The sequence below is a fragment of the Gekko japonicus genome, unplaced genomic scaffold (assembly GCF_001447785.1).
Source record: "Gekko japonicus isolate JY-2015 unplaced genomic scaffold, Gekko_japonicus_V1.1 scaffold47, whole genome shotgun sequence".
NCBI classification, from domain to species: Eukaryota; Metazoa; Chordata; class Lepidosauria; order Squamata; family Gekkonidae; genus Gekko; species Gekko japonicus.
Genome location: NW_015165235.1, coordinates 1,713,475 through 1,737,371, shown reverse-complemented (window position 1 = coordinate 1,737,371; position 23,897 = coordinate 1,713,475). Strand labels below are relative to the sequence as shown.

The window sequence follows — 23,897 nt, the reverse complement described above, 5'->3', positions numbered from 1 at the left end:
GGGGGCGAGGCAGGCGATGGAAGGCCGATGCCTCCGTCGCCTGGCTGGAGTGGCCGCGGGGGAGTCTGGAGTCGGGCGGCCGCTGGTGGGAGCCGCGGGTGCCCGGGCCGAGATTGGGGGGGCAAGGCGGGCGACAGAAGGCCGATGCCTCCGTCGCCCGGCCCTCTACAGAATCCACCCCCCAAACCTCCAGGTATTTCCCTCCTTAGAGCTGGCAACCCTACATTCCCCTCAGTGCCTGTTGGTAGGCAACTAAGCTTGGTCCTGTCACCTACTTTGGCCTTTGGGAGAAAACACATTGGGGCCAATCCTGATAGGGTTGCCATCTCCAGATGGGAAATTCCTGGAGACTTGAGGGATGGAGCCTGAAGAGGGTGAGGTTTGAGGAGGGGTGGGACCTCAGACAGGTACACTGCCATAGACTCCACCCTCCAAACCAGTCAGTCTCCCATAGGGAACCATTGTTGCCAATCTCCAGGTGAGGGCTGGAGAGCACTCAGTATTACAACTGCTCTGCAGAAGGGAGGGCAGAAGTCAGCTGAAGTCAAAGGGGCAGATAATGGTAGGTTGGTGGCTAGCTGGGAAGGAGATGGGGTTGCCAACTACATGCTGACAAATTCCTGGGGATTTGAGGGGTGGAGCCTGGTGGGGTTTGCAGAGGGGTGGGACCTCAGACAGGTAGAATGCCATAGACTCCACCCTCCAAACCAGCCATTTTGTCCTGGGTAACAATTGTTGCCAATCTCCAGGTGAGGCCTACAGATTACTCACAATTACAACTGCTCTTCAGGTAGCAGAGATCAGTTCCTCTGGAGAAAACAGTGGACTCTGTCATTATACCCTGCTGAGGTCACCACAGCAAATTGACACTGTTTGCCCAAAGCCAGAGCACTGCCCCAGAGCCTCTTTTTAGATCCCGTTGTATTGCTTTCACAACGGGCTTTACTGCTAGTTTAGTGATAAAACAAGAGGAGATCCGTGAGGTCTCACCACCAAATCCTGCTTGCTGCTGTGTGGTTATACACTATTTTGAGTTGACGTGGCAACTCAAAATGGTGCACAGACTCTGCCTCTCTTGGGGTTTTTTTGCCAAATGTCTTCATGCACAGGTATTTCTGTTTATTTATTGGCAGTTTTGCCCCCAGATTGACAACATTTTTCTGCAAACCTGAAGGTTTATAAAAGCCTAAATAGATTTGCCTGTCTGCGCAGGGTCCAGCTATTAGATATAGTGATGGCTTCCCTCTTGATTATATATTAAATTGACTGATCAGTCTAGCAGAGCTGCCAATCTGTCTTCTACTAAAGAACTAATGCAGTGTGCCTCGAAGTCAAGACTGTGTGGGCTTTGGTACACATTTTGACTTGACTGAGTGACTGCTGTCATGATCCTTGCTTAATGCATGAACAGTAACAGTGAGTAGTGCATTCTACAGGGTATTCACTCAACAAACATGAAAACAGAGGATTTCAATCTTAAATGTAATGCCTTTTGGTTTTCTTCACTCTAAAAGTGAAGGATGATGGAAGAAGAAGGGCTTACTCTTCCTCAAGAATCTTGGACCAGTCCTTTAACTTCCCACATGCTGAGGGAAGAGACAAATATAAAACCAAGCTGTGTGCTTTGAGGCATTTCATGACATAGTGTAGACTGCGCTATCTTAAGTGGAGGGAGGAAAATGACATATGTGTCTTTTGCTCTTTGCTATAATGGGACTGAACAAGCCTGTAGAGGTACTCTGGTATTTATAATGAATTGCTTCCAGACTAGAATGTGCTTGAAATTGTGGGAAAGGAATTTGTGAAGTATGGCAGGGCAACTCCTCACCCAGCCAGAGGGGATCCAAACTAATGGCTGGTAGGATCATTGTTCTACACAGTTGTAGAGCAGAAGGAGGAATTCCATGTTGGATCCAGCCCTGTGTGTTCCCTGGGGAGCTGTTTCTTAGCATGCCTGTGTAATGCTGTCTCTGTGTAGTCAGGCAAAGCACTTCATAATCCTGGTTGATCACACTGGTGAGGACAATGGAAGGTTTGATGATACGGAATGTTCTCCTGAATGGAAGGTGCTCTTCCTGCTTGCTTAGACACCCTGTAAATAGAGGCTCTTTTCAGTTTGTGGGCTTATCCTCTCCCTGTTGATGATGGCGGGCAAAAATAAAGTGCTGCTGCTCAACTTGTCAGTAGCACAGCCTAGTAACGGCCAGGGAATAGATTTTGAATGTGCGTATTTATTCATTATAAACATCCTATTCTTTTTTAGTTTACAGTCAGTGGATTTTGAAGCTGTAGCTGTTACTATCAAAGAGCTAGTCAGTTATGCACTGACTATAAACTCAAACAACCACTTCTGGTTAATAATTCAGGCGGACATTTATTTTGGTAAGTAGAATGAAGCACTTTTGGCATTTCTGCGGCTCAGTAGCTGGCACTCTTCAGACTTAGTCTTTTTGCAGCTCAAAAACAGCTATAACGTGTGTCAGTGTGTCGTGTGGGAGTGGATTTTTTAAACTCTTGTAACAACCGTGTCTGGAATCATAAACGTGGCAGGCTCCTTGCATATTTATGAGGAATATCTTATCTGGGACTAACTTTCATACAAAACTGTGTACTGCCATCCCCTCCCCAATATTTTTTAGTTGATTCTTTTTGTTGGGGGGGTTCCTATAGGGGTTATGATCTTCCTTAAATTATCCTTAACCAATGCAAGCTCTTTTGGAGAGGAAGGGCAGAAAGTGAACACAACGAACAATTATTGCGTAAACTCTGCATTAACCAATATTTTTTGTTTCCTTCCAATGTAGCAACGAATCAGTACTCTGCAGCTCTTCACTACTATCTTCAGGCAGGAGCTGTGTGCTCAGATTTCTTTACTAAGATGGTGCCACCTGATGTCTATACTGATCAGGTGAGTCTGGCAGAAAACAGGTTGACAGGCATATGTTCTGCTTTGCAAGCATAAAACAAGGCTCTCAGGAGTGAAGTCTGGTAGGACATTGATCAGTGGACGTTTGAGATGACAAACTTGCTAAATATCTGAATTCATTGGCTCCCAGTAGTTTCCACCTTCTCACTCCACCTCTTCACTCCCAGTGCTAGAAACCGTGTGCAAAGTTTTAATGGGTCTCGGGATAATAGTGCACCGTTATACTCCTTAGGTGTTCTCCATCCATATATATTATTATTTTTTACTAGGATCATTCTAGGCTTGCCAGCTCTGGACTGGGAAATACCTGGAGATTTGGAGAGGGTCGGGGTTTGGGGAGGGGAGGGACCCTTAGCACGTGTGTAATGCCACAGAGTCCATCCTCCAAAGCAGCCATTTTCTACAGGGGAACTGATCTTGGTTGTCTGGAGATCAGTTGTAACAGTTGGAGGTCAGCAACCCTCGCTCACTCGTAAATTATTTTATATATTGGGGAGGGGGGGTGCAAGAAAAAAAAATGGTTGACTTTGGATTCAGGTACTTTTGACCTGAAAATATTCAGTATTCCAGAGTATTCCGGAATACTAGTACCGACTGAACCCAGCAAGCATTTAAAGTTTAAATCCTTCCTGGGAGAGCATCTTCAGTGGGGTGGTTTTTAAACCCCCACAGAGGAAACTGGGCTTGGGATCTGTGCAGGCGGGGAGGGAGAGCCCTCCCCACCACACCCGAAAATATTTGGTATTCCAGAGTATTCCGGAATACTAGTAACGTTTAAATCCTTCCTGGGAGAGCTTCTTCTGCAGGGGCTTGGGATCTGTGGGAAGAAACTGGGCTTGGGATCTGTGCAAGCGGGGAGGGAGAGCCCTCCCCACCACACAGACCTAGCTGCCTGGCAGGGCTTCTTCTGCAGGGTGGTTTTTAAACTACCCCAGAGAAGAAGCTTGCCCCAGGATCTGTGCACGCCGGGGAGGGAGAGCTCTCCCCCAGCTGCACAGACTGAGCTGGCTTCTTCCGTGGAGTGGTTTAAAAACCACCCTGCAGAAGCTGCAGCTGGACTCCAGGGAGGGGTTTAAACCCCTTCCCTTCTCTCTGGAGTCATGTTGCAACTGAGGCCTGACTCCGGGCGGGGAGGGGTTTAAACTTTAAACCTCTGGCCTTCACTCAGGAAGCTGAATAATATCAGCTTTTATTCGGGTGAGGCTACTTCAGTAAATATATTCGGCTCAGTATATACCAAGCGCAGAGCCCTAGTACACACGCACTGCCAAATCATATCTGTACACATGTACAGAGAAGCATTCTTGCTGGGTGACCCTCAACATCAGAATTATCATATTGTGAAGGCTGAGCATCTTATGGAAATGCAGTAAGATGTTTTCATCCATTCCAATAGTAACCAGAAATATGGTACGGTTCCTGTACTATAACTAGCCCTTGTAATACAAATCATGTGTTTCTAAAATCAAGTATGGTACAATATTGGATAACTGGATACATGCTAGAATTGCTGCTTACACTGTCTTTATTTTCTCTAGGTGATAAAACGAATGATAAAATGTTGTTCTCTGCTCAACTGTCACACACAGGTAAGACTATATATCTAAAGCAAAAGTGTACCACATTAAATATTTGCCACTGTTTCATTTATAATGCATGTTGCATTGTATACTTCTGCAGCATAGAAAGTTCTGGGGAGGTGGTTTTGTGGCGCAGGTTGTGTTTTATCAAGTCCTCGTTTTTATCCTACCTAGGTAGCTATTTTATGCCAGTTCCTACGGGAAGTAGATTATAAAACTGCATTTAAGGTACTTCAAGAGCAAAACAGGTAAATGGCATCTTTTACTAATATAATGGTATGATTACTGTATGCCCAGTATTTTTTAATAAATGAAATGTGGTTAATTTATGCTTGCTATTTCTTTTCAGTCATGATGCTATGGACTCTTATTATGACTACATCTGGGATATTACCATCTTGGAATACTTGACACGTATCCTCTTGTAAAAAACAAACAGCTACACATTGTAGGTTTGAAAAACTAGAGCAATTTCAGTGAGGCTTACATGAACTTTTATGACAAGCAGGTTTTCATACACTTGTGGTTCCTTTCCCAAAAGTGACTATGATGGCCAGCTAAGCAGGGAATAGAGCAAAGTTTCTTGCCAGTAAAAATGCCAGTTACTGTACTGAAAACATGGATCCTACTTTCTGAATCTGACCCACTGCTGATCACTGTGTTCAGACTGGGTTTTAATCTGTGCCCTTGGGAAGATGTTAAGACCACTGTGTGAAAATTAGCATGTGGAAGTGCTACCAGTAAGGTTTATCCAACTGCTTGCAGAGCTGTTCTATATTTCCTTAAGAGGTTTGCAGATCTTCATCATAAGCGAGGAGAAACGGACAAGAAACAAATAGCAGTAAGTCACTGTTCATTTTCTGCTTTGCTCTTACTGCTATTTTTGTGCAGCCACAGTCATGTCTACCTCATCACCTTTGTCCTTTAAAAAAAAAATTGAACTTCAGTTGAAGCGTGGATTTGTGATTTGTGAACATGCTTGTTACAAAAGTGAATTAACGTTAACACTTCAATTGAAGCGTGGATTTGTGATTTGTGAATTTGAACATGCTTGTTACAAAAGTGAATTAACTGATGGTTATGTATTTAGATTAAAGCTATTGGCCAGACCGAGCTGAACGCCAGCAATCCAGAAGAAGTGTTACAGCTTGCCGCTCAAAGGCGAAAAAAGAAATTTCTGCAAACAATGGCACAGCTCTACTTCTAAAGGTCTTTCATGACATTCCAACAGTTTATTACATGTGAGACTTTCATACAATACATATTTATAAACAATAGTGTGGTATTTTCCTATTTTTAAAAACATAAATCCTTCCTTATTTTACAAGCTTGTACAGAAGTAGTTAATCTTCCATAATGCATTTCAAACAGATACAAGATAGAGTGCAGAATGCACACTCTTCGGCACCATATAACTCTCTGTAGTATTCAGAGTGTCCTACTAGGATGTCTGTAACATTAGTCTTCTCCAGTCTGTTCTCCCCACCCCCACCCCCAATTTTGTGGTAGCTTTGTTCTTGGGCAGAAACAGGAGAAAAAAGGTACGATGTGCCTCTTAAAGAGTTGGTCCCTCTGGAATAGTTCAGGTGTTACAAACCATTGGTCTTCAGGCTGGAGCATGCCCTGTTGATGAATATCATCTGCTTTCCCTTGCCAGCAGCCATGTTACAGTGGAACCCAAATGATGGGTTTGCTGTTTTCCCTCCAGCCCAGGATTCTAGATAATAGTTCAATGCTTCATTGGCCCTAAGCCTTTTTACTGGGGGCAGAGGATTTTTCCAGCTAACAGCATATTCTTGCATTCTGAGCTCCGTAAGGTAGAAGGAAATCCTATATAAATTACTGATCTTTAGTCACCTTAGATTCTTTGCATCCTTAAACAAGCAGTTTGCTGTTGTGGGTAACAGTGTTGCATATAGCAATACAAGAGGCATGTTGCTGATGAAGACCATTTCACTGGTTCAGCCATCATTTTAGATGCTTCAGCCAACCCTGTTTGGATATCTGTGCCTTGCTGTGCTCTCCTTAAAAGAGGACCGGGGGAAAAAAGGGCAGGAGCACCAGCTGTTCTAGCTTCTAGGCAGAAGTTAATACTGCATCAACTCATTTAATTGCAGACTTGGCCCGAAGTCCTATTCAGGCTGCTCGTAGTATTGCCTAGGCTTTTGGAACAAGTCAGACCATATTCTACTAGGGTTAAACAAATGAATACATTATCCTGGCAATTGGAATACAGTAGGTTAAGTGTAACCCTAGAGCCAAGCTGCCTCCAAACTTTAGTTACGTATGAAGCAAAAATGAAGGCTGTTGTTACAGGTTAAAACAAAATGTTTATGAATAACTTCAAGAAATCCAGCTTTATCCCACAGCCTAGTGGGTTAGGGTGTAAACTTAACAGCTTCAGGCCTTCTCCCATTAAGACTTCCTTCTTTCTTCTGTTATATTTGGTATCTTCTCCAATAGTTCAGTTTTTTCTTTTATGAGTCTTATGATATAGAGTTCATGCAGATGTATTCTGGTATTTCACTTCTTTTCAGAGCTCTTTGGGGGAGTGATTATTCCTCCTGTAGACATGGGTGACAGTTGACCTGCGACCACAACAGTTGCCTCAAAGTTAGCTTCTTCCTGTTCAATAAAGTAGTTTGATTACTTTCAGTAAAGCTAATAGTAATACACCTGTAGTAACTGTCCTCTTAGCTTGTTTAATAGCGGTTCACCAACAGGGCAGAAAGGTGGTGCTCTTGTTACTTCTTGTCTGAATGGAAGTTTCATATAGCTGTTTATCATCCTTGAGTTTCTCATGGACCCGGGAGGGGGGTGGTATTTTGTGTGTGTGTATGCTGGTAACCCCTAGTGGGGCTAGGACATTTTGGAGTCTTTGACATGACCTGCCTCTGCATCCTGGCCCTGGTATTCCTTGGAGATCGGCCCTGCTTAGCTTCTGAGACCTGACAAGATCGGGCTTGCCTGGGCTATCCAGGTCAGAGCACATAGACCCTGCCTTGTGTACACCACCCATGCAGAACACCTTCTACAATATATTCTCTCTGGATTTGTTTATCAGGTGCATAAGTCAATTTTGATTTTTAAAAAAGGGTTGGGGGCTTGTGATCTAGATCTCTCCCAGACACTCCTGAGCTGTTCTTCCTGACACTTGGAAGGTGGGAGAGAGAGGGTGATGTCATCCCTTTGCCACTGCAGCTGCCTTCCCTGTTTGACTGTCAGATCCCACAGGAGCAGAGGTCCCCAAGGGCAGGAAGAACTACTGGGGGGGAAGACCCATAACTAAGAGTGCCTTCTGCTAGCTGATCAGAGGATTCAGGTGTCACCACATCCCGAATGAAAAGGGGGGTAGGGAAGGGTTTAAGTACAAGCTGTCTTTCGTTGTTATTGCCCTTAAGCAATATGCCCAGTAAATTGGACTGATAAGGGCTCAGACAGATGTGACACAGCTCCATCAACTGAGCTCTCAGTGTTTTGTTTCTGAAGCAGGTTCCCCCAGTGCATTAAGCTCCTCCTCCCCTATTTCACCAACTGAAATTGCTCTAGAGAACTATTATTAGCTGAAACAGTAGTTTCAGAAAGAGCTGCCTACCCCCACATCTTGGGCTAGGGTCCTACTTTTAATCAAGCTCTTGTGTATTCTTGGTGCTTGGGGGGGGGGCAACAGTGGGAGGGCTTCTAGTGTCCTGGCCCCACCTGGTATTTTTGGCCACTGTGTGACACAGAGTGTTGGACTGGATGGGCCATTGGCCTGATCCAACATTGGCTTCTCTTATGTTAAGCTCCCCATGTGCCTGATTCTTAGAGAAGTGGTGGGAGTTCTGTTCATGAAACTCCCAGCATCACATCTGTTTAAGGCTGCACCGAGATGGTGGACTCAGGATTTATTAATTTAAAAAGTTACTGAGGGTGCATCAAATCAAAATAATGTAGTACTTCCAACCATATCTGCACCAGGGCCAAACCAACCTTTTGCTTCCTGCAAACAAGAACATGGATAACCAGAAAGGTAGAGCCCCCATACAAGTCTTTACTCCCAGGAACTCAAAAATTTTACATACTGTAGTAGTGGAGAATATTATGGTAACTGATTAGCATACAGCGTGGAAAGTTGGCTAGCTTGGATGACAGAAGTGAGAAGCGGGTGACTTGCAGGAGGGTCTCATTTCCCCACTTTTTCTTTCCCTTCCCCGAGAGCCTCCATAGCCTCTCGCCTTTTCCTGCCTGCTTCCCAGCAGCCTGCCAGTCTACCTTTATCTCCTCCTCCTCCAGTTTTCCTTTCACTTAACTTTATTTATATCCTGCTTTTCTCCCTGCCCAGGAACTCAAAGTGAATTTTCACATCTTTCCTCCCTCCACCAATTAATCCTTACAATTCATGAAAGGTGGGTGAGTTGAAGAGATTGTCGCCTGGCAGGCTTCCCTGGCTGAAGAGGGGATTCAAACCTGGCTGTCCCAGATCCTAGTCCTACACTCTTACCCCACTACGTGACACCAGCAATGCTCCCTCTAAGCTGTGAGCGACTGGCATTAAAGTTGTCAGTGAGCAATTTGGCTACTGCATAAATTAGTTTGCTCTTCAGTCATCCTCCATGAGCTGGGATAAAAATGTGTGAGCTGGAGGCTAAAAAACTGAGTTAGCTCACACTAACTCAGCTTAGAGGGAACACTGGACACCAGCCTTTTCCTACCCCTGGCAGCCTCTCCCCAGGAAACATCTGGCCAAGTTGTACAGGGACTTGAAGGACACCTCAGTTTTCTTTGCATCATTCCCACAATACTTCCCTCTTGCCTTCCACCTTATTTAGTTTCTTGCACTTTGAAGAATTCGGGTATCTTCAGGTAGCACCAATTCAGACTCAGCTGTCTCCATCACGGGACAACACCTGGCTTGGAACCTCCTAACATTTTATAATCAGTTTTAACTCCTATGGTAGCCATTTTGTAGTTGGTTGCATCCTTCTATGGCTGCCATTTTAGGGTGGCAGTCATTTAACTTCACAAAATTGGGGGCTGATATACATTTAACTGGTTTTGTTTCAAAGTAGAATACATTGCATCCTTTTAACATTCCTAACAGGGGAAAAACCTACTGCCACCACAGATGAAATTAGGACCAAAGCAAAAGGTAGTCTTACCAGCATATCCAAGTAGTTGGTGTGGGTTTGTATATTATGTCTATTTTCTGCTGCAATTTTCTTAAAGTTCTTCAATTTTACCGGGGCTTTTTTTGATACCTTGACAAATGGTCTCATCCACTCTACACATTCTGAAATACTGTTCCATTCTAAGCCTAAGAACCAAAAACATAATCATTTCTGACACAAGGTTGCACAAAGTTACCCCACTACTACACAACTGTTACACTGCTTTTTCTCCAGGAGCTGAGGGAGTGATACTCTGTTCCTCCCATCCCCATTTCATCCTAATAAGGCTATCAGGTTAGAGTAAATGTGAGTGATTAGCCTAAAGCCACCCAGTGAGCATTATGGCATATTGAACACAGAGCCAGTTTGGTGTAGTGGTTAAGAGCGTGGATTCTAATCTGGGAGAACCAAGTTTGATTCCCCACTTCTCCACATGCAGCTGCTGGTATGACCTTGGGTCAGTGATAAGTTCTTTCAGAGCTGTTCTTTCAAGGGCAGTTCTTGAGAGAGCTCTCTCAGCCCCACCTACCTCACAGGGTGTCTGTTGTGGGGGAGGGGAGGGGAGGGGATTGTACACTCACTCCAATCTCTTTTTCCATAGTAGCAGCACATTTGATCATGTGGTTGCCTTTAAAGATTAAGTTTAAAATAAAAGGACAACCCTATTTAAACAATATGTACTTAATGAACAGATGATCTTTTTTAGATAATTAGGGGGCTAGAGCACCTTCCCTATGAGGAAAGGCTGAAGAGTTTGGCATTTATCAGTCTAGAAAAGAGATGACCAAATGGGAGAACATGGTAAAGGTTTATAAAATTATGCACAGGGAGTTGACAAGGAGAACTATTTCTCCCTCTCCCAAAACAGGCAGTAGATTCAGGACAGACAAAAGGAAATACTCTATACAGCAAGTAATTGTGTGGAATTCGCTGTGAGTGATGGCCCCAGGCACAGACAGCTTTAAAAGGGGATTAGACTGATTCATGGAGGAATAGGGCTATTAGTGGCTACATGCCATGGTGACTAAAAGGAACCTCCATGTTCATAGGCAGTAAAGCTGAATACCAGTGCCAAGAGGCAATAGCAGGGGAAGAAGGTCTCAGTCTCTATGCCAGAGGAAGTGGACTTCTAGAGTTGGCCAGTGTGTGAGACAGGAAGTTAAGACTAGATCAGGGGTGGCCAAACTTGCTTAATGTAAGAGCCACATAGAATAAACGTCAGATGTTTGAGACCCCCAAGACGTGAACAAATGTTTTAAATTGGAAAATATGCGAATTTGCTTTTTATTAATATTAAATTGATAACTTTAAGGAGGGAAAGAAAGCAACTTTAACGTTAAACGTGTTCTCCAAGCCCCTCCCCCCGCCTCCAAGCCGGCTGGCGGGGGAGGTGCACTTTGAGAATAATCACGTTTAAAGTTCAAGTTGCTTTCTTTCTCTGCACTGGCTGGGGAAGGGAAGACCAATTGGGGAAGGATGCCTCCCCTTTTCTTCCCCAGCCACTGTAGTGGGAGCCACGCAATATGTACCAAAGAGCCGCATGTAGCTCCTGAGCCACAGTTTGGCCACCCCTGGACTAGATGGACCTCTGGTTTGATCCAGCAGGGCTCTTCTTATATTCTTACGGCTATCCCAGTAGCCTTTACAGCAGCCTTCCAATAATCCTATATTATAGACAGGGGTTGAAGCTCAGACACAGCAGGTTGCTCAAGGTCACTTGATGATTTCATGACAGAGGGAAAAGATTTGGATAACTTCCTGACTGACAGGTCAGTCTTAGCCAGTACACCAGCTATTATTTGAAGAAGAAGAGATTGGATTTATACCCCGCCCTTCACTTGGAGTCTCAGAGCGGCTTACAAACTCCTTTCCCTTCCCCTCCCCACAACAGACGCCCTGTGAGGTGGGTGGGGCTGAGAGAAGTCTGACACAAACTGCTCTTTTTCAAGGACAGCTGTGCCAGGGCTTGTGACTGACCCAAGGTCACATCAGCAGGTGCAAGTGGAGGAGTGGGGAATCAAACCCGGTTCTCCCAGATTAGAGTCTGCACACTTAACCACTACACCAAACTGAAACAAATCAGTTTCGCTGTCCTCTCCTACAGAAATCCTAGCTCAGAGGGAACAGCTCACAGTTCTGGCACTGTTACGGGATGACACTTTGTGCTTCAAGTTAAAACCAGTTACCACAACCCAGAGAAGCAGGGCCAGCAGGGGCCAAGTGCTGCACAACCACCACCTGAGAGTCCTGCTAAAATCTCTGCTTCCAGCACTACACAGGCATGATCCTTCAAATGCCACCTGCCTTTTCAAGACGAAGCTTTATGGGTAGAGCTGTATTTGCATTCATTTATTTACATCCTGCTTTTCTCCCCAGTTGTGACTCATAGCGGCTTAGACCAACAGCCTTGCAAGGTAGGTCAGGCTGAGAGTACATGACAGGCCCAGTGAGTTTCAATGGTAGAAGTGGGGATCTCGACCTAGGTCTCCCAGGGTTCTAGTCTGACACACTATCCATTACACCTCTCCTCTTGTAGGTTATAGGCAAGAATTGTTGGTCCCACCAGCAGTTTCCAGCTCTTCCTTTGCAAGAACAGATACCCCTTCCCGAAAAGGAAAGGCATTCCCAGTAGGTTTAGCAGGGGAGAGAGATTGGAAGAAATTTTTGGGGGGCTTCAGTGCAGCACCAAGTCAAGTTCAAGGCCTTCAGCAGTCTGGGACAAACGTATCTGCAGGACCACCTCTTCCGTTATACCCCCAGGAGAGCATTACGCTCTTCACAGAACAATCTGCTGGTGATCCCTGGCCCTAGAGAGATACGGCTGTCCTCGACCAGGGCCAGGGCTTTTTCGGCCCTGGCCCCAACCTGGTGGAACCCTCTGCCAAATAACATCAGGGCCCTGCGAGACCTTATGCAATTCCACGGGGCCTGTGAGGCAGAGATGTTCCGCCAGGCATTTGGTTGAGGACAGCAACGGTTAACATCATGGCTGGCACCCTAACCCTACCCACCTGGACCTTTCTTCTGTATAGAACTTATTCCCCCCTGAATATGTGTAGCGCTCACATACCAGATACTGTAGGAAGCTACAAAGTTTTACCACCTGCTTTTAATTATAGTATGTTATTGGATTGTTTTTTAGAACTCTTGTCCATGGCCTTGAGCCCCACAGTCTGTGGGGATAGGCAATCAATAAATGGAATTAAATAAATTAAAACAGAGTTGACTCAGTGTAGGGCTAGGATTTTGTTGTTGGAATCCACTGGTATACAATGGCTAGATGAAGACAGGGTGGGGTGGAAGAAATTCATGGTCTAGAACACTGACGTTTGCTGTAGCTCACAAGAACAGGAGTACATGCTATTGGAGGTCAGCAGCTGTATGCTCTAATATCCTAAATTAAAGTATTTCTACACCCTAACCTTAACTACAGACTTCAATGCACCTTGCATCCAAACATGCAAGCAGAGGCACAAGAGCATGTTATTTTATCATACCTGATACTTTCTTAACTACTTCTACTGAGGTATAATGGCAAGTTGCAGCCGCCGCCAACGTCCTGTACTGGAAATCCAGAGAATTGACGTCTAGAATACAGAGATCTAAGAGCTGTAAAGGAAGCCACACATTTTGTTAGAACAATTCCTGCTATAACCAGCTTCTGAAGTGGTGCAGTACTTCAGCTACTGTATGAGAGAACCATCTAACTTTGGAATATCTCCACTTCAGCCAATTACCATGTCATTGCCCTAGTAAAGTGCAAATGGTACCCTTCTCTTGCTAAGACTCCAGAAATAGCAATGGTCTGTTTTGCTTCGTACACCAGATTCTGTCAGTGTTTTAAGTCTATCCCACATATTAAGCTCATGTTACTTGAGTAGTACAACCAACCACTTTTACAATATTTATTCTCCTGAGATTTGGGTTAACCACAGAGTTTTTATCAGTCATCTATATTTTAGTTTAAGTTGATTAAGCTGAAACCTATTTATGACTAAACAGCAGAGCTGTAAATCACACTATTCAATATTGCACTGTAGATAAAGCTTTTGGTAAAAAGGCCCACTGGACAGTTAAAACAGAATAGGTCAATAGCTTGTTTTCATCTTGCGCTAGGAGAAGCGTTACTACTTTTTTCAACTTCCCACTTGTCTAGATTATACTATATCACCCCAGAAGGAAAGAATAAGTTCTCATTCTCAAGGGTTTCAGGATGAGGTAATCTTCCCACCCAATTAAAAACAAAAAAGGCCCGTGTGCCTGGGAGGAATGACAGTTTCAGAATACTTCGGCCTATGGGATTCAGAAGGAGCCGTGACAGAAGGCTGTTCTGAGAGCCTGGTGGCTGGGCCAGGCTAGCATCTGGGAGACCCAGTTTCAAATCCCCAAGAGGGGAGAACAGTGCTGTAAGCTCTTTTGGCAGCCCCATCCTTACAAGGGGTGCAGTCACAAAAAAGGGTTTTGCCCAGTTTGGTATTCAGATCAGAGCCATGGGGGTGTTTGGAGGGGAAGAGAATATCCAAATGACATTGTTCCCTAGCTATCCACTTGCTTTACTACAATCCTTCCTACACCTGGGCCCAGTTCACTCGGAGCATTTGCCATGCTAAAGATACGATGATAGGCGGATTTTCCGGGCGTGATCACACCACAACATCTGGGAAGCGTAGTGCACCCGTGGATAACCTGTGGCTTCTTGCTGAAGATACGGAGTAAAAAACTAGTACATACAATGTGCTAGTTTCCGGAAAACATGGGGCAAGGGCGGGCGTCTGATCGCGTTTCCGCTGGAATCCCGTGGCATCCGGCGCCCGCCCATGTCCCGTCGCAAACCAGATAGTTTTTTTTAAAGTCTCCACAGGATGCGCACAAACGGCCACCAGCACATGTGCACACTGGTGAGGGGGAAAAATGCCCATTTGCCACGGAAGCGGCACATAGCGATTGCCAGATTGTGCCACGCCACAGGATAGCCATGTGATCGGCCCCTAACGGCATATCCATGGGACTTCCACGGGACATGTGATCAGGCTGCTGCGCGTTACTTTGCTCCGGGGCAAACAGCCATGCTCCCCCCCACACACACATTTTCTGGCCCGTGTGACCGGGACCCTGGTTTGGTACAGTCTTCAAGAGAATTATCACAGTCAAGACATGTTTGTATAGGTGGGTGGGAAGGTGTTCATTTTTTCAAGCCCTGACCACATTGGCACCATATTCTTTACCGCAGCTATTTCACTCTACTATTGGGGGACTTTTTTTAGGACTTCACTGACCTATTACCATAGTGTTATACCACTGTAACAACCTACCTACTGGTTGTTCTGTAGCTTTTTTGTTTTTAAAAAGGCAAGTCTCTTTTCCCTTTTTGCTGCAGAGGTACAAGGGAAAACACATATCTTACCAAAAAAAGGGCTAGAGACTTTTAAAATATAATGAATGCTGAGAATTCAGAGGACTTAGTAGATAAGGTAGTTACAGCAATATGTCAATTGCCAGTTTTAAAGAAATCCTGAAAAAGCCCTCCAGTGGTGTGGGAAGGGACAGGGGCAAGGAGATTAAGGATAAAACTGCCACGCCATATGCAGTTGAGAATGCCTTAATATGAATGCTACATAGAAAGTCATTGCCATTTGGAAGAAACCAAGAAGAGAATCCGTGTGCACATTTCACGCCAAGCAAAATACACGTTATCCAAGTTCTCAGGTACAATGTACAGATTATTCTCCGGTACAAATACTATATTCCCTTACAGAGAACACTGCAAACATAGTACCACTCTAGATCATGCAGTAAATATTGTGCAGCTGGGTGAGGAGGAACAGCTGTAAGCAACTGTCAGTGCAATCCTGTACAGCTACTCCCATCGTAAGCCCATTGACTTCATTGGGAGTAACTCTGCATAGGATTGCACTGTGTATAATGAAGAGCATAGGACATTTCCAGCACATCATTTCTTGTTCTGCATTCCAAAGCCAGCCTCTTCATGGTACTCAGACTGCCAAGCAATACAAGATGCCTCTCTCCGGCCAGGCGCTCCCATTTAGTGCCAAGTAACTGGGGCATCTGTGCTAGAGATGTATCGTTGCCTTAATAACTGTTACAAACCACACATACTGGAATGGGCACTCACCTGTGCTATTTGAATAAACATTTCCTGAGAATACTGAGGTAGCAGCACCTTTGGGATATCTTCCAGGGCATCCACTTGGAGATAAAGTTTGAGCCAAGAGACTATCGTTACTGGGCTGAGCTCCCACTTTAGAGCCTGTGTTTCAGGGAGACAAAAGTGAAATGCTTTAGCTCTCCCCGTGTGCGCAGTTTAACACGATACAACAATTTACTGTATCTTGGGTGATGGTGAAACTGTATGAGATATATGGAATTGTTTGCTTGTTTTTGTTGCATTGTCTTTTCACAAAATGGGACTTGAGCCAAAGTTTGGGTACTTAGTGAGATCCTGGATAGGACTTGGGGGCATGTGTCACAAGCCTAGTTCACTTGAACAGATAAACTGGCATATTAGCCCCAGTATACCTAGAAAGATAAGGCTATAGCATTTCTATACTAGCATAAACCACTGGCTGCTTAACAAGTAAACCTCTTTCTAAATCCTGCAGAATGAGGATTATCTTCCCTCAAATACTAAATTTTAAATGATGCACACTCTTCGTGCAGAATGGACCCTGTTGACATGCTATCAGGGCTGTATATGTATTGTTCAGTAATATTTGCTCCTGGACCAGTTAGGATTTTGAAGACAGTTCTGTTCATTTCACAACTTGGCGAACAACCAATCTCTCTCTTTTATCCTACCCTGCTCCAAAGATCTTAGGAGCCCCACCATGGGGTGGTTAAGCTGGGAAAGCCTGACTTGGCCTAAATACTCCGAGATGGCCTCATGGCTGATGAGAGATTAGAACCTTTATCTCCCTTGGTCTAGTCTGGCACTAACCACTACTCCATGCTGTCCCAATGATCAATACTTTTGTTACCTTTAGTATAATGAGCTCCATCCTTATAATGTCTTCTTCACTGCAAGCACCATCAGTAACGTATGCAAATTCCTGTAGCTTGGGAGCATATATCTCCTTATTAAAGAAAAGGGGGGGGGGAGAGAGAATGGTAGGACAGACATAAGACAATTGTTTAATTTTACAACCCTGTTTAGCAGACCACAACTAATGTAGTTTTACAGAATAAACATGGTTTTGGTTTAGATGCTTAAACACACACTGGCGGGTTTGTGACCCAGTAGCAATCACATGGAGGAACTGGATTGCATTAACCTGGGTCTGCTCATAGGACTGGCAAGCTGTTGCCGGTCTATTGGAGAACCATCATAAATACACATTGTACTAGTGACAGCGTGTCCACACCCATGGAGGATTTAATTCATACAATTGCACCTCCACACAATCTGAGATACATTGTAAGATTGCAGCAGCCACGTCCACTCTCATGAATAAATACTGGAGTGAAAGAAAGGGGGCTAAGAGTTTCTGAACTGGACCACTGTCCTTGGAAAGGTTGTCTTGAGCAAGACAGAAGAATCAGAAACAGAATATGAAACAAGCACTGCTAGGGTCAGATCTATTATAATATCCAAAGACCACACTGGCTCTGCAGATCTATAGAGGCTCAATCAATTGCTCTGCCACCTGATTACATGATGCATATAAAGTTTATTTTATTTCCTTCCAAAAAAGAAAAATGCACAACAGCCATCCAACACCACATCTTGTAAGTAGGGGAAAAAATGCTGCTACAAAGTTCTCACAAGTCTTCATGATTGACTAGACTCCATATGCAAAGTAATCAAGCAGGCAGCATTATTTTGGCAAATGGGCCTCTCAGCAATATATTACACTACAATCTGGAGAAATTTAAGCAAGCAGTCCAAGTTTCTATTCAGATTCCCTTCTGTTAGTAATCTGATCTTAAACTCCCAGGTCTGAAAGTGAACAGCCAGATAATTGTTTAAGGACAAGGAAGCATAAAGATCAATTTATTATTATCCAAAAATGAAGCTAGAGCCAGATAAATTCATGTCTGTGGGCCAATGCTTCCCATTGTACTATCAGTTTAGATTTGATGGGCATAAACATCTAACTATTTGCCATTTGCAAGAACTAAGCTCCCCAGAACCATTTTTAACTTTTCACATGTGCTGGTTAGAACATTCACTGTTAGTCATTTAAATTAAAGTTATTATAATCTACTGGTTTAAATGTTCTCTTTCTTAACTGCTTCACCAGGGAAGGCTTTAGTTGTCTTGGACAGCTCTAGAAAGGAAGTAATCTAGATGTATAATCAAAGAAATGTTTGACTTACCTCAAGCTTAGAAGCAATAAACAGAGTTGTAATTCCTATGAGCTGAAGCATGGTTTTGTTTATATTTTTTTGAGTCAGCATGAATCGATCAAAAAAGTCTTGTGCTAAATAGAAAGTTTCTCTATGAAGTGTGTAGACTTCACATACCTGTAAAGAGAATGAATCTCATGGTCATGGCCAGCCACATTATAGAACAACAGTCCAAAACCTGAGCAGAATATTGCTTTTCAAGCAATTCCTAAATTGAAGCAAGAGCTACACTGCTCCTATGTGCAGAGATATAACTCTGTATCTAGTCTCTCCTAAGCATAACTGCTGAAATGGTTATCTTACAGTATCATAAATATTGGGAGGGAATATTGCAGTCACAAGCATATGCCTGTTCAGAATGAAGGCCCACTGCAAGTTACTTTAGATCAACACAAGTTCTTAATTTCCCTATAAAGTCACTAACTTTAAAAGAATATTAAGTTCTCTGCTTCACTTAAGTTTAATGCTGCATCCAAGGTACAGCTAGAGAATAAAAGTCTAGAACTAAAGAACAGCTAGTTTAGAGTCCAGTAGCACCTTGGAGGCCAACAAGAGTTTCAGGGTAGAAGCTTTCAAGAATCAAAGCTCTCTTCGCCAGACACAGCAGAGTAGAAATGGTGATCTGAGCCCTTTTATCCTAGTCATTTCTACTCTACTGTGTCTGACGAAGAGAGCGTTGACTCTCGAAAGCTTGTACCCTGAAACTCTTGTTGGCTTCCAAGGTGGTACTGGACTTGAATTTAACTCTTCTACTGCAGACCAATCTTACTATTCTCTGAAACTAGAACTAAAGAAGAAACCATTGACTGTTGGTCCAGTACTTGAGACTATTGTCTTACATGCAGCTGCCTTCTAGAGTCTGCCTTCTAGAGTCACACCACTGGACTACCAAGGTAAGAATTGTGTACTCGGACTGCCAGAAGCTGTCCAAGGACTTAGAAGTCTTTTACACCTTTGACTACCTGATCCTTTTAACTGAAGATGCCAGTGATTGAGCCTGGGACCTTCTATATGCAAAGCAGATGCTCTACTTCTGAGCCATGCCCCTCTCCAAAGTACAAGTTTCGTATACCCTATATTGTACTCACCTCTAGAAGCCAGTCTAATAGAATTGATCGCATGTGTGGTTGTAGGTTTGAGTGTAGAGATGTAAAATGTTTGCAGTGTAAATACTTGTTCTCTTTCTTTAAAATGTTGAACCAGACGTCTTTAGAACTTCCCCAACTAGAAGCAAGACATACAAAATTAAGTTTTGTCTTAGCAGCAATAACAACAGCAGCTACTTTTGTCTCAGGGCAATGTGACACATATTGTATTGGCAGGAACTCAAGGGTGACAAGTTAAGAAGCCAGACACCTTCATTCAGAAACTAGTCAAGTGGATTGGACAGATCAAAACTTGTGAATATGAACACTATAGAAAATTCAGATGATCTTTATTGGACTCATCTGCCAAAGTTTGTCGAACAAGAAAATGAGACCGCAAGGAACAATCTGAAGCCTAACGTCAGTGCCCAAGCAATTAAGAGACCCAAATAGCACAGACACCATTTAATAGGGAGTATGCCTAAACTTTTAAAAGTAATCATTCCAAGCACAAGACTTGCATGCCTTAAGACAAGCAGTTCAACCATTGCTGAAGGGGGGAAAAAACAACCAAACTGATATTTGTCCAAGGAGCTCAAGGTTCAAGGAGAGCCTGGTTCTTCTCTTCCTTGATTTATCCTCACAGCCACCCTGTTAAGCAGGTGAGACTAAGAGATAGGTGACTGGCTCCAAAGTCACCTAGTGTGCTTCATAACAGTGGGTTTTGAACCCTGGTCTCTCCAGTCCTAGCTAGACATCATATGCTCTATTCCATTCAGTTTTCTTATTTTACAATGAAGCAGTAAAAAAAGAGACTGCACTGGTCAGTTTCATGCCAACAGTCACACAACTTGCTAAAAATCACATCAGTTTCACTGTGGGGGAAAGAAGACACAAGGAACTGGATGCAACATGTTTTGTGTGCAAACATGGAGTGTTCCTATCCTATTTCTCACTACCTTCTTCCACTTCAAGCCACACAGCACAAATGATTGGTGAATCGTAGCTATCATCTTTTAATGTTTTTCCACTAATAGCAGCTCTTATTAGCCCACCATAGGCAGTGTTTCTTCCCACTGGTTGGCATCATACAAAGTTAAATTAATCAAAATTTCATAATGGAATTCAAACCTTAGTTTTTATAATTACTCTTAAAATATTCAGTCCAGGTACTATAAACCAGATACTCACATTGTTTAATGTGCTAGTCCTTTGCTCTCACTGCAAGAATCAAATCAAAGATTTGTTTTCCCTACTACTAGGTATAAATAATTCAGGAAGTGGGTTTTGGAGTCCTGTTCTCTGACCCAATAAAACAAAGTATAACCAACTTCGCAGCTGCTTTTATGATCAACTTACCTAAGTTCAGGTAAAGGTGATGGATTTATGAAGAGGTTTCTGAATCTGTATTTTTTGAATCTGGAAAAGTCAGTACTTGGTGTTTCTTTGTGAGGGGTTTCTATTATTATGCAGGGAGAGATGCCTCCAGACATCATAGGCGGCCAACAGCTCTGTAATAAAATATTAAGTGCCAGTTTAAGGAAAAAAAATCAAACATAGAACACTATCCCAGCCCTGGGAAGCAGTTTCTAATGTCCATTTATCAGATGATGGATTACGAGTTTTCTAGCAAGAAACTCCTGTCACCAGGATGCTGGGTTTTAACTGTAACTGTTTAATCAAAACATTTACAACTCCCTTATTATAATTATACATTTTGGGAAGAACCTTCCTTAACAGAATATACTTTTTAATCTATGATACAGGTGCAGCTGTAAAGCACACAAGACGAAGCAGCCAATAGCTATATATATATATATTTTTTGTCTGAGATAATTAAGCTAACTACACAAGCTACATGTGCATTCCCGGGGCAGTTTAAACTTTACAAATGCTTTACAAATGCAAATACAACATCTCCCTCTGTACCGTAAAAGTAAAAAGGAAACCCCCTTCTCACTGAACTCCATGTGCACACCTGAGCAATATCTATACTGAACTAGGGCCAAACCAAAATGCTTCTCCAAACTTTGTCAGAAGTTGGAGCCTGCTGACAAGTTGGCAATTTCTTAGGGAACGCTGTGAAAGCAGTCAGTCAACCTATCAACTGAGGCAGTTATGCTTAGCACCAATTTTTGCTCTCTCAGTTGTGACTTTACAGTGAGAGCAGGAAGCATTTTCCTTATGCTAGTTACATGGCACTGTCACCAAACAAGAGAAACCACGTTCAGCCATATGAGAATGCCCAAAAGCAAACCACAGCAGTGACAATGCTTCCCTGCCCTCACTGTGGTGAAGTGTTGCACAAAAGATACTGAGCAGCAACAGGGAGTTAAGTTGCAGCTGGACCATAAAGAGGCCAGAGAACAGTTTTAAAAAATGAATGGGACCATGCTTTCACAAAAGCCCCGCTTGCATCAGGACAGTTCGTGTAGAACATTTGACCCAGCCCTAATTTAAGCTATTACACATGTGAAAGACAGTAGGTAGGCTGGCCCAGTTTCAAAGTAGTTTTGGGGAGAACTACACTACCTGAATTTCATACTGATGTCTTGTGTTGACGTTTTCTTCTTGTCTCTTGGTATCCTTTGAAAGCAAAACCAAATACACATTAAGAAATCTCAGATATACCTAGTCTAAGAAATTCTCTCCCCCTGACAGTACTATTAAAGCCTCCAGCATACCCTTAGTTCGACAAAGCTTTATTAATTCCTGACAACAACATCTATGCAACAACACATCACAGCTGTTGAAGAGTGGTAATATTTTATAACTTTTTCTTTTTATAAAAGATGCAAGAAGAAAGCATCAAGTTCTCACAATCAATGTAGCAATATTAGAAAGTACATAGCCTCTCTATACGTATGAGCGTGTGTGTGTATTAGTATTTCTATTACTCATATGTCCACAGACTTCAGCCACCTTTGCAAGATGCAAATATTACTCTTCTATTACAGAAGCAGCCCTGTCATCGACAGCCTAGGCTAGTCCGATCTCATCAGATCTCGGAAGCTAAGCAGAGCCAGCCCTGGTTAGTACTTGAATGGGAGTTGTTGTTGTTCAGTCGCACAGTCGAGTCCGACTCTTTGCGACCCCATGGGCCAGATCACGCCAGGCCTTCCTGTCTTCCGCCGTCCTCTGAAGTTTGCTCAATTTCATGTTCGTTGCATCTATGACACTGTCTAACCATCTCATCCTTTGCCGTCCCTTTCTTTGACCTTCAATCTTTCCCAGCATGGGAATGGGAATGGGAGACCACCAAGGAAATCCAAGATTGCTACAGAGAGGCAAACCACCTCTGTTCATCTCTTGCCTTGAAAACCCTGTGGGGTTACCATAAATCAGCTGTAATTTGACACCAAAAACCAACAAACACAGAAGCAATGCTGATTGCAAAAGAGATAATTTAGGGCTACCCAGTGAATCTGCAGATTAGCTGGGACTGACCAGGCAAATCCAACTTCCGATACATGGCCCGAGAGATCCCTTGTTCACTCCTACCCACCTCTATTGCTTTTCTTTTTCTGGTATGAAGACCCTCTGGCACCTGCAGTTCTTGTGGAGATGTATCCTGGCAGGGCTGGTGCAACTTAGCTTGTAAACGGCTGCTGTAGAGGGTGGAACAAATTTGTACTATGAAAATAGCAGCATAATGCATTGCTATACATACATTGTAGCTTGTAATAAAAGTGACAAGTTACCTGCGTCTTGACATCTTATTAAGACTCCAGATCCTTGCCTGCAACATGAGGAAAACCATGTTTATTTCATGAATGCACAAAATGCTGTTTTGCACAAATTAAGCCCAACTCCCAGTGTTCATATACCAATCAAACATATCCTCAGCTACTGCTGCAACAGTACAGCTAAAGAAGTCACACATGACCCCATGGGGCATACAGGCAGAAGCTTCCTGAGCCCCTATCTGGGCATGCGAATGTATGACCAGGAGCACAGAAGTATCCCATACAAAGGTTGGAGATGCCTACACCTTTTGACAACATTGTGCTTGGCCCATAAAGCCATTTGGGCAAACTGCTCACACTAATGTTTAAGGCCCTCAAAATAGAATGAAGGGGCTAGAATTGCCAGAATATCACACCCTAAATCCCCCAGCTAGCCACTTCTACAGCAGCAACATGAATGTTGCTTTCAAGAGGTACCCTTCATTTTCACCCCTTCCCACAATCTCATCCACATATTTGGTCAATTTCAGATTCTAGTGTTCCACCAGCTGCCTCCCATGTACTGCTTTAAGTAGCCATTTTGTTCTGCATCTTAAAAGCCTTAATCCAAGCAACCACTGTATTTGCTTCTTCAGAAAATTGTGCCAGGAACATGCAGATCTATGTTTTGTGCTTAATTAGAGTATTTATTTCCTTCATTTATAGTCAGCCTGTAGGGCAGAGACTTAAGTGGTTCTGGTTTGTCTTTTATACACAAATTCACCACAGACATTATGAAGACTCCCCATCCCAACACCATTGTTAAGAGCAGAGATGACCTGTATGTGCATAGAAAGTATTTTTGCACACAATAATGTTTTATGCACACAAATCATGTGTTTACAAATAAAATCAATATTTACTTTGCCCCAGAACACTACAGTATATTAGACAGCTTATTATTACAGAAACAAGCATTGCGATTTCTCTGTGAGTGCCACATTAAAGCAAAAAAAAAAAAAGATCTTCAGTGTCCCCTTTTTTCTGCCTTAGGTATCCCGGGGGCTGCCATTTGCTCTACCCCATCCCTTCCCCGCAGCCCAGCCGCCTATACGCCGCTCTCCGAC

The 23,897-nt window shown here is 43.4% G+C and overlaps 2 protein-coding genes across 2 annotated transcripts in view; one reads left to right on the top strand and one right to left on the bottom strand.

The window, feature by feature from the left end:
• INTS8 (integrator complex subunit 8) overlaps positions 1-5,731 on the top strand; it is a 28,032-nt gene extending 22,301 nt beyond the window's left edge. The window contains exons 22-28 of the mRNA XM_015409838.1: positions 2,264-2,382; positions 2,805-2,908; positions 4,465-4,515; positions 4,681-4,754; positions 4,856-4,920; positions 5,304-5,347; positions 5,597-5,731. Coding sequence (XP_015265324.1) covers positions 2,264-2,382; positions 2,805-2,908; positions 4,465-4,515; positions 4,681-4,754; positions 4,856-4,920; positions 5,304-5,347; positions 5,597-5,713 — 574 coding nt within the window. The 3' untranslated portion in view covers positions 5,714-5,731. The remainder of the gene's footprint in view (positions 1-2,263; positions 2,383-2,804; positions 2,909-4,464; positions 4,516-4,680; positions 4,755-4,855; positions 4,921-5,303; positions 5,348-5,596) is intronic.
• Positions 5,732-6,978: 1,247 nt separating this feature from the next.
• Positions 6,979-22,839, bottom strand: CCNE2 (cyclin E2). Its single transcript, XM_015409859.1, has 11 exons — positions 22,807-22,839; positions 22,611-22,713; positions 21,638-21,691; positions 20,465-20,616; positions 19,109-19,244; positions 17,991-18,137; positions 16,652-16,747; positions 15,790-15,924; positions 13,154-13,265; positions 9,648-9,802; positions 6,979-7,131 (listed from the first exon to the last, which is right to left on the bottom strand). Exons 1-11 carry the CDS (start codon positions 22,818-22,820, stop codon positions 7,030-7,032), a joined length of 1,206 nt encoding a protein of 401 aa, XP_015265345.1. The 5' UTR covers positions 22,821-22,839; the 3' UTR covers positions 6,979-7,029.
• Between the last annotated feature and the right edge of the window lie 1,058 nt (positions 22,840-23,897).

Coding starts and splice junctions, on each gene's coding strand:
- CCNE2 (XM_015409859.1), bottom strand. Junction 15,925..16,651: donor TGGAGCTCATTATACTAAAG/GTAACAAAAGTA, acceptor CCTGAAACACAG/GCTCTAAAGTGGGAGCTCAG. Junction 9,803..13,153: donor AGTAGTTAAGAAAGTATCAG/GTATGATAAAAT, acceptor TTTGGTTCTTAG/GCTTAGAATGGAACAGTATT.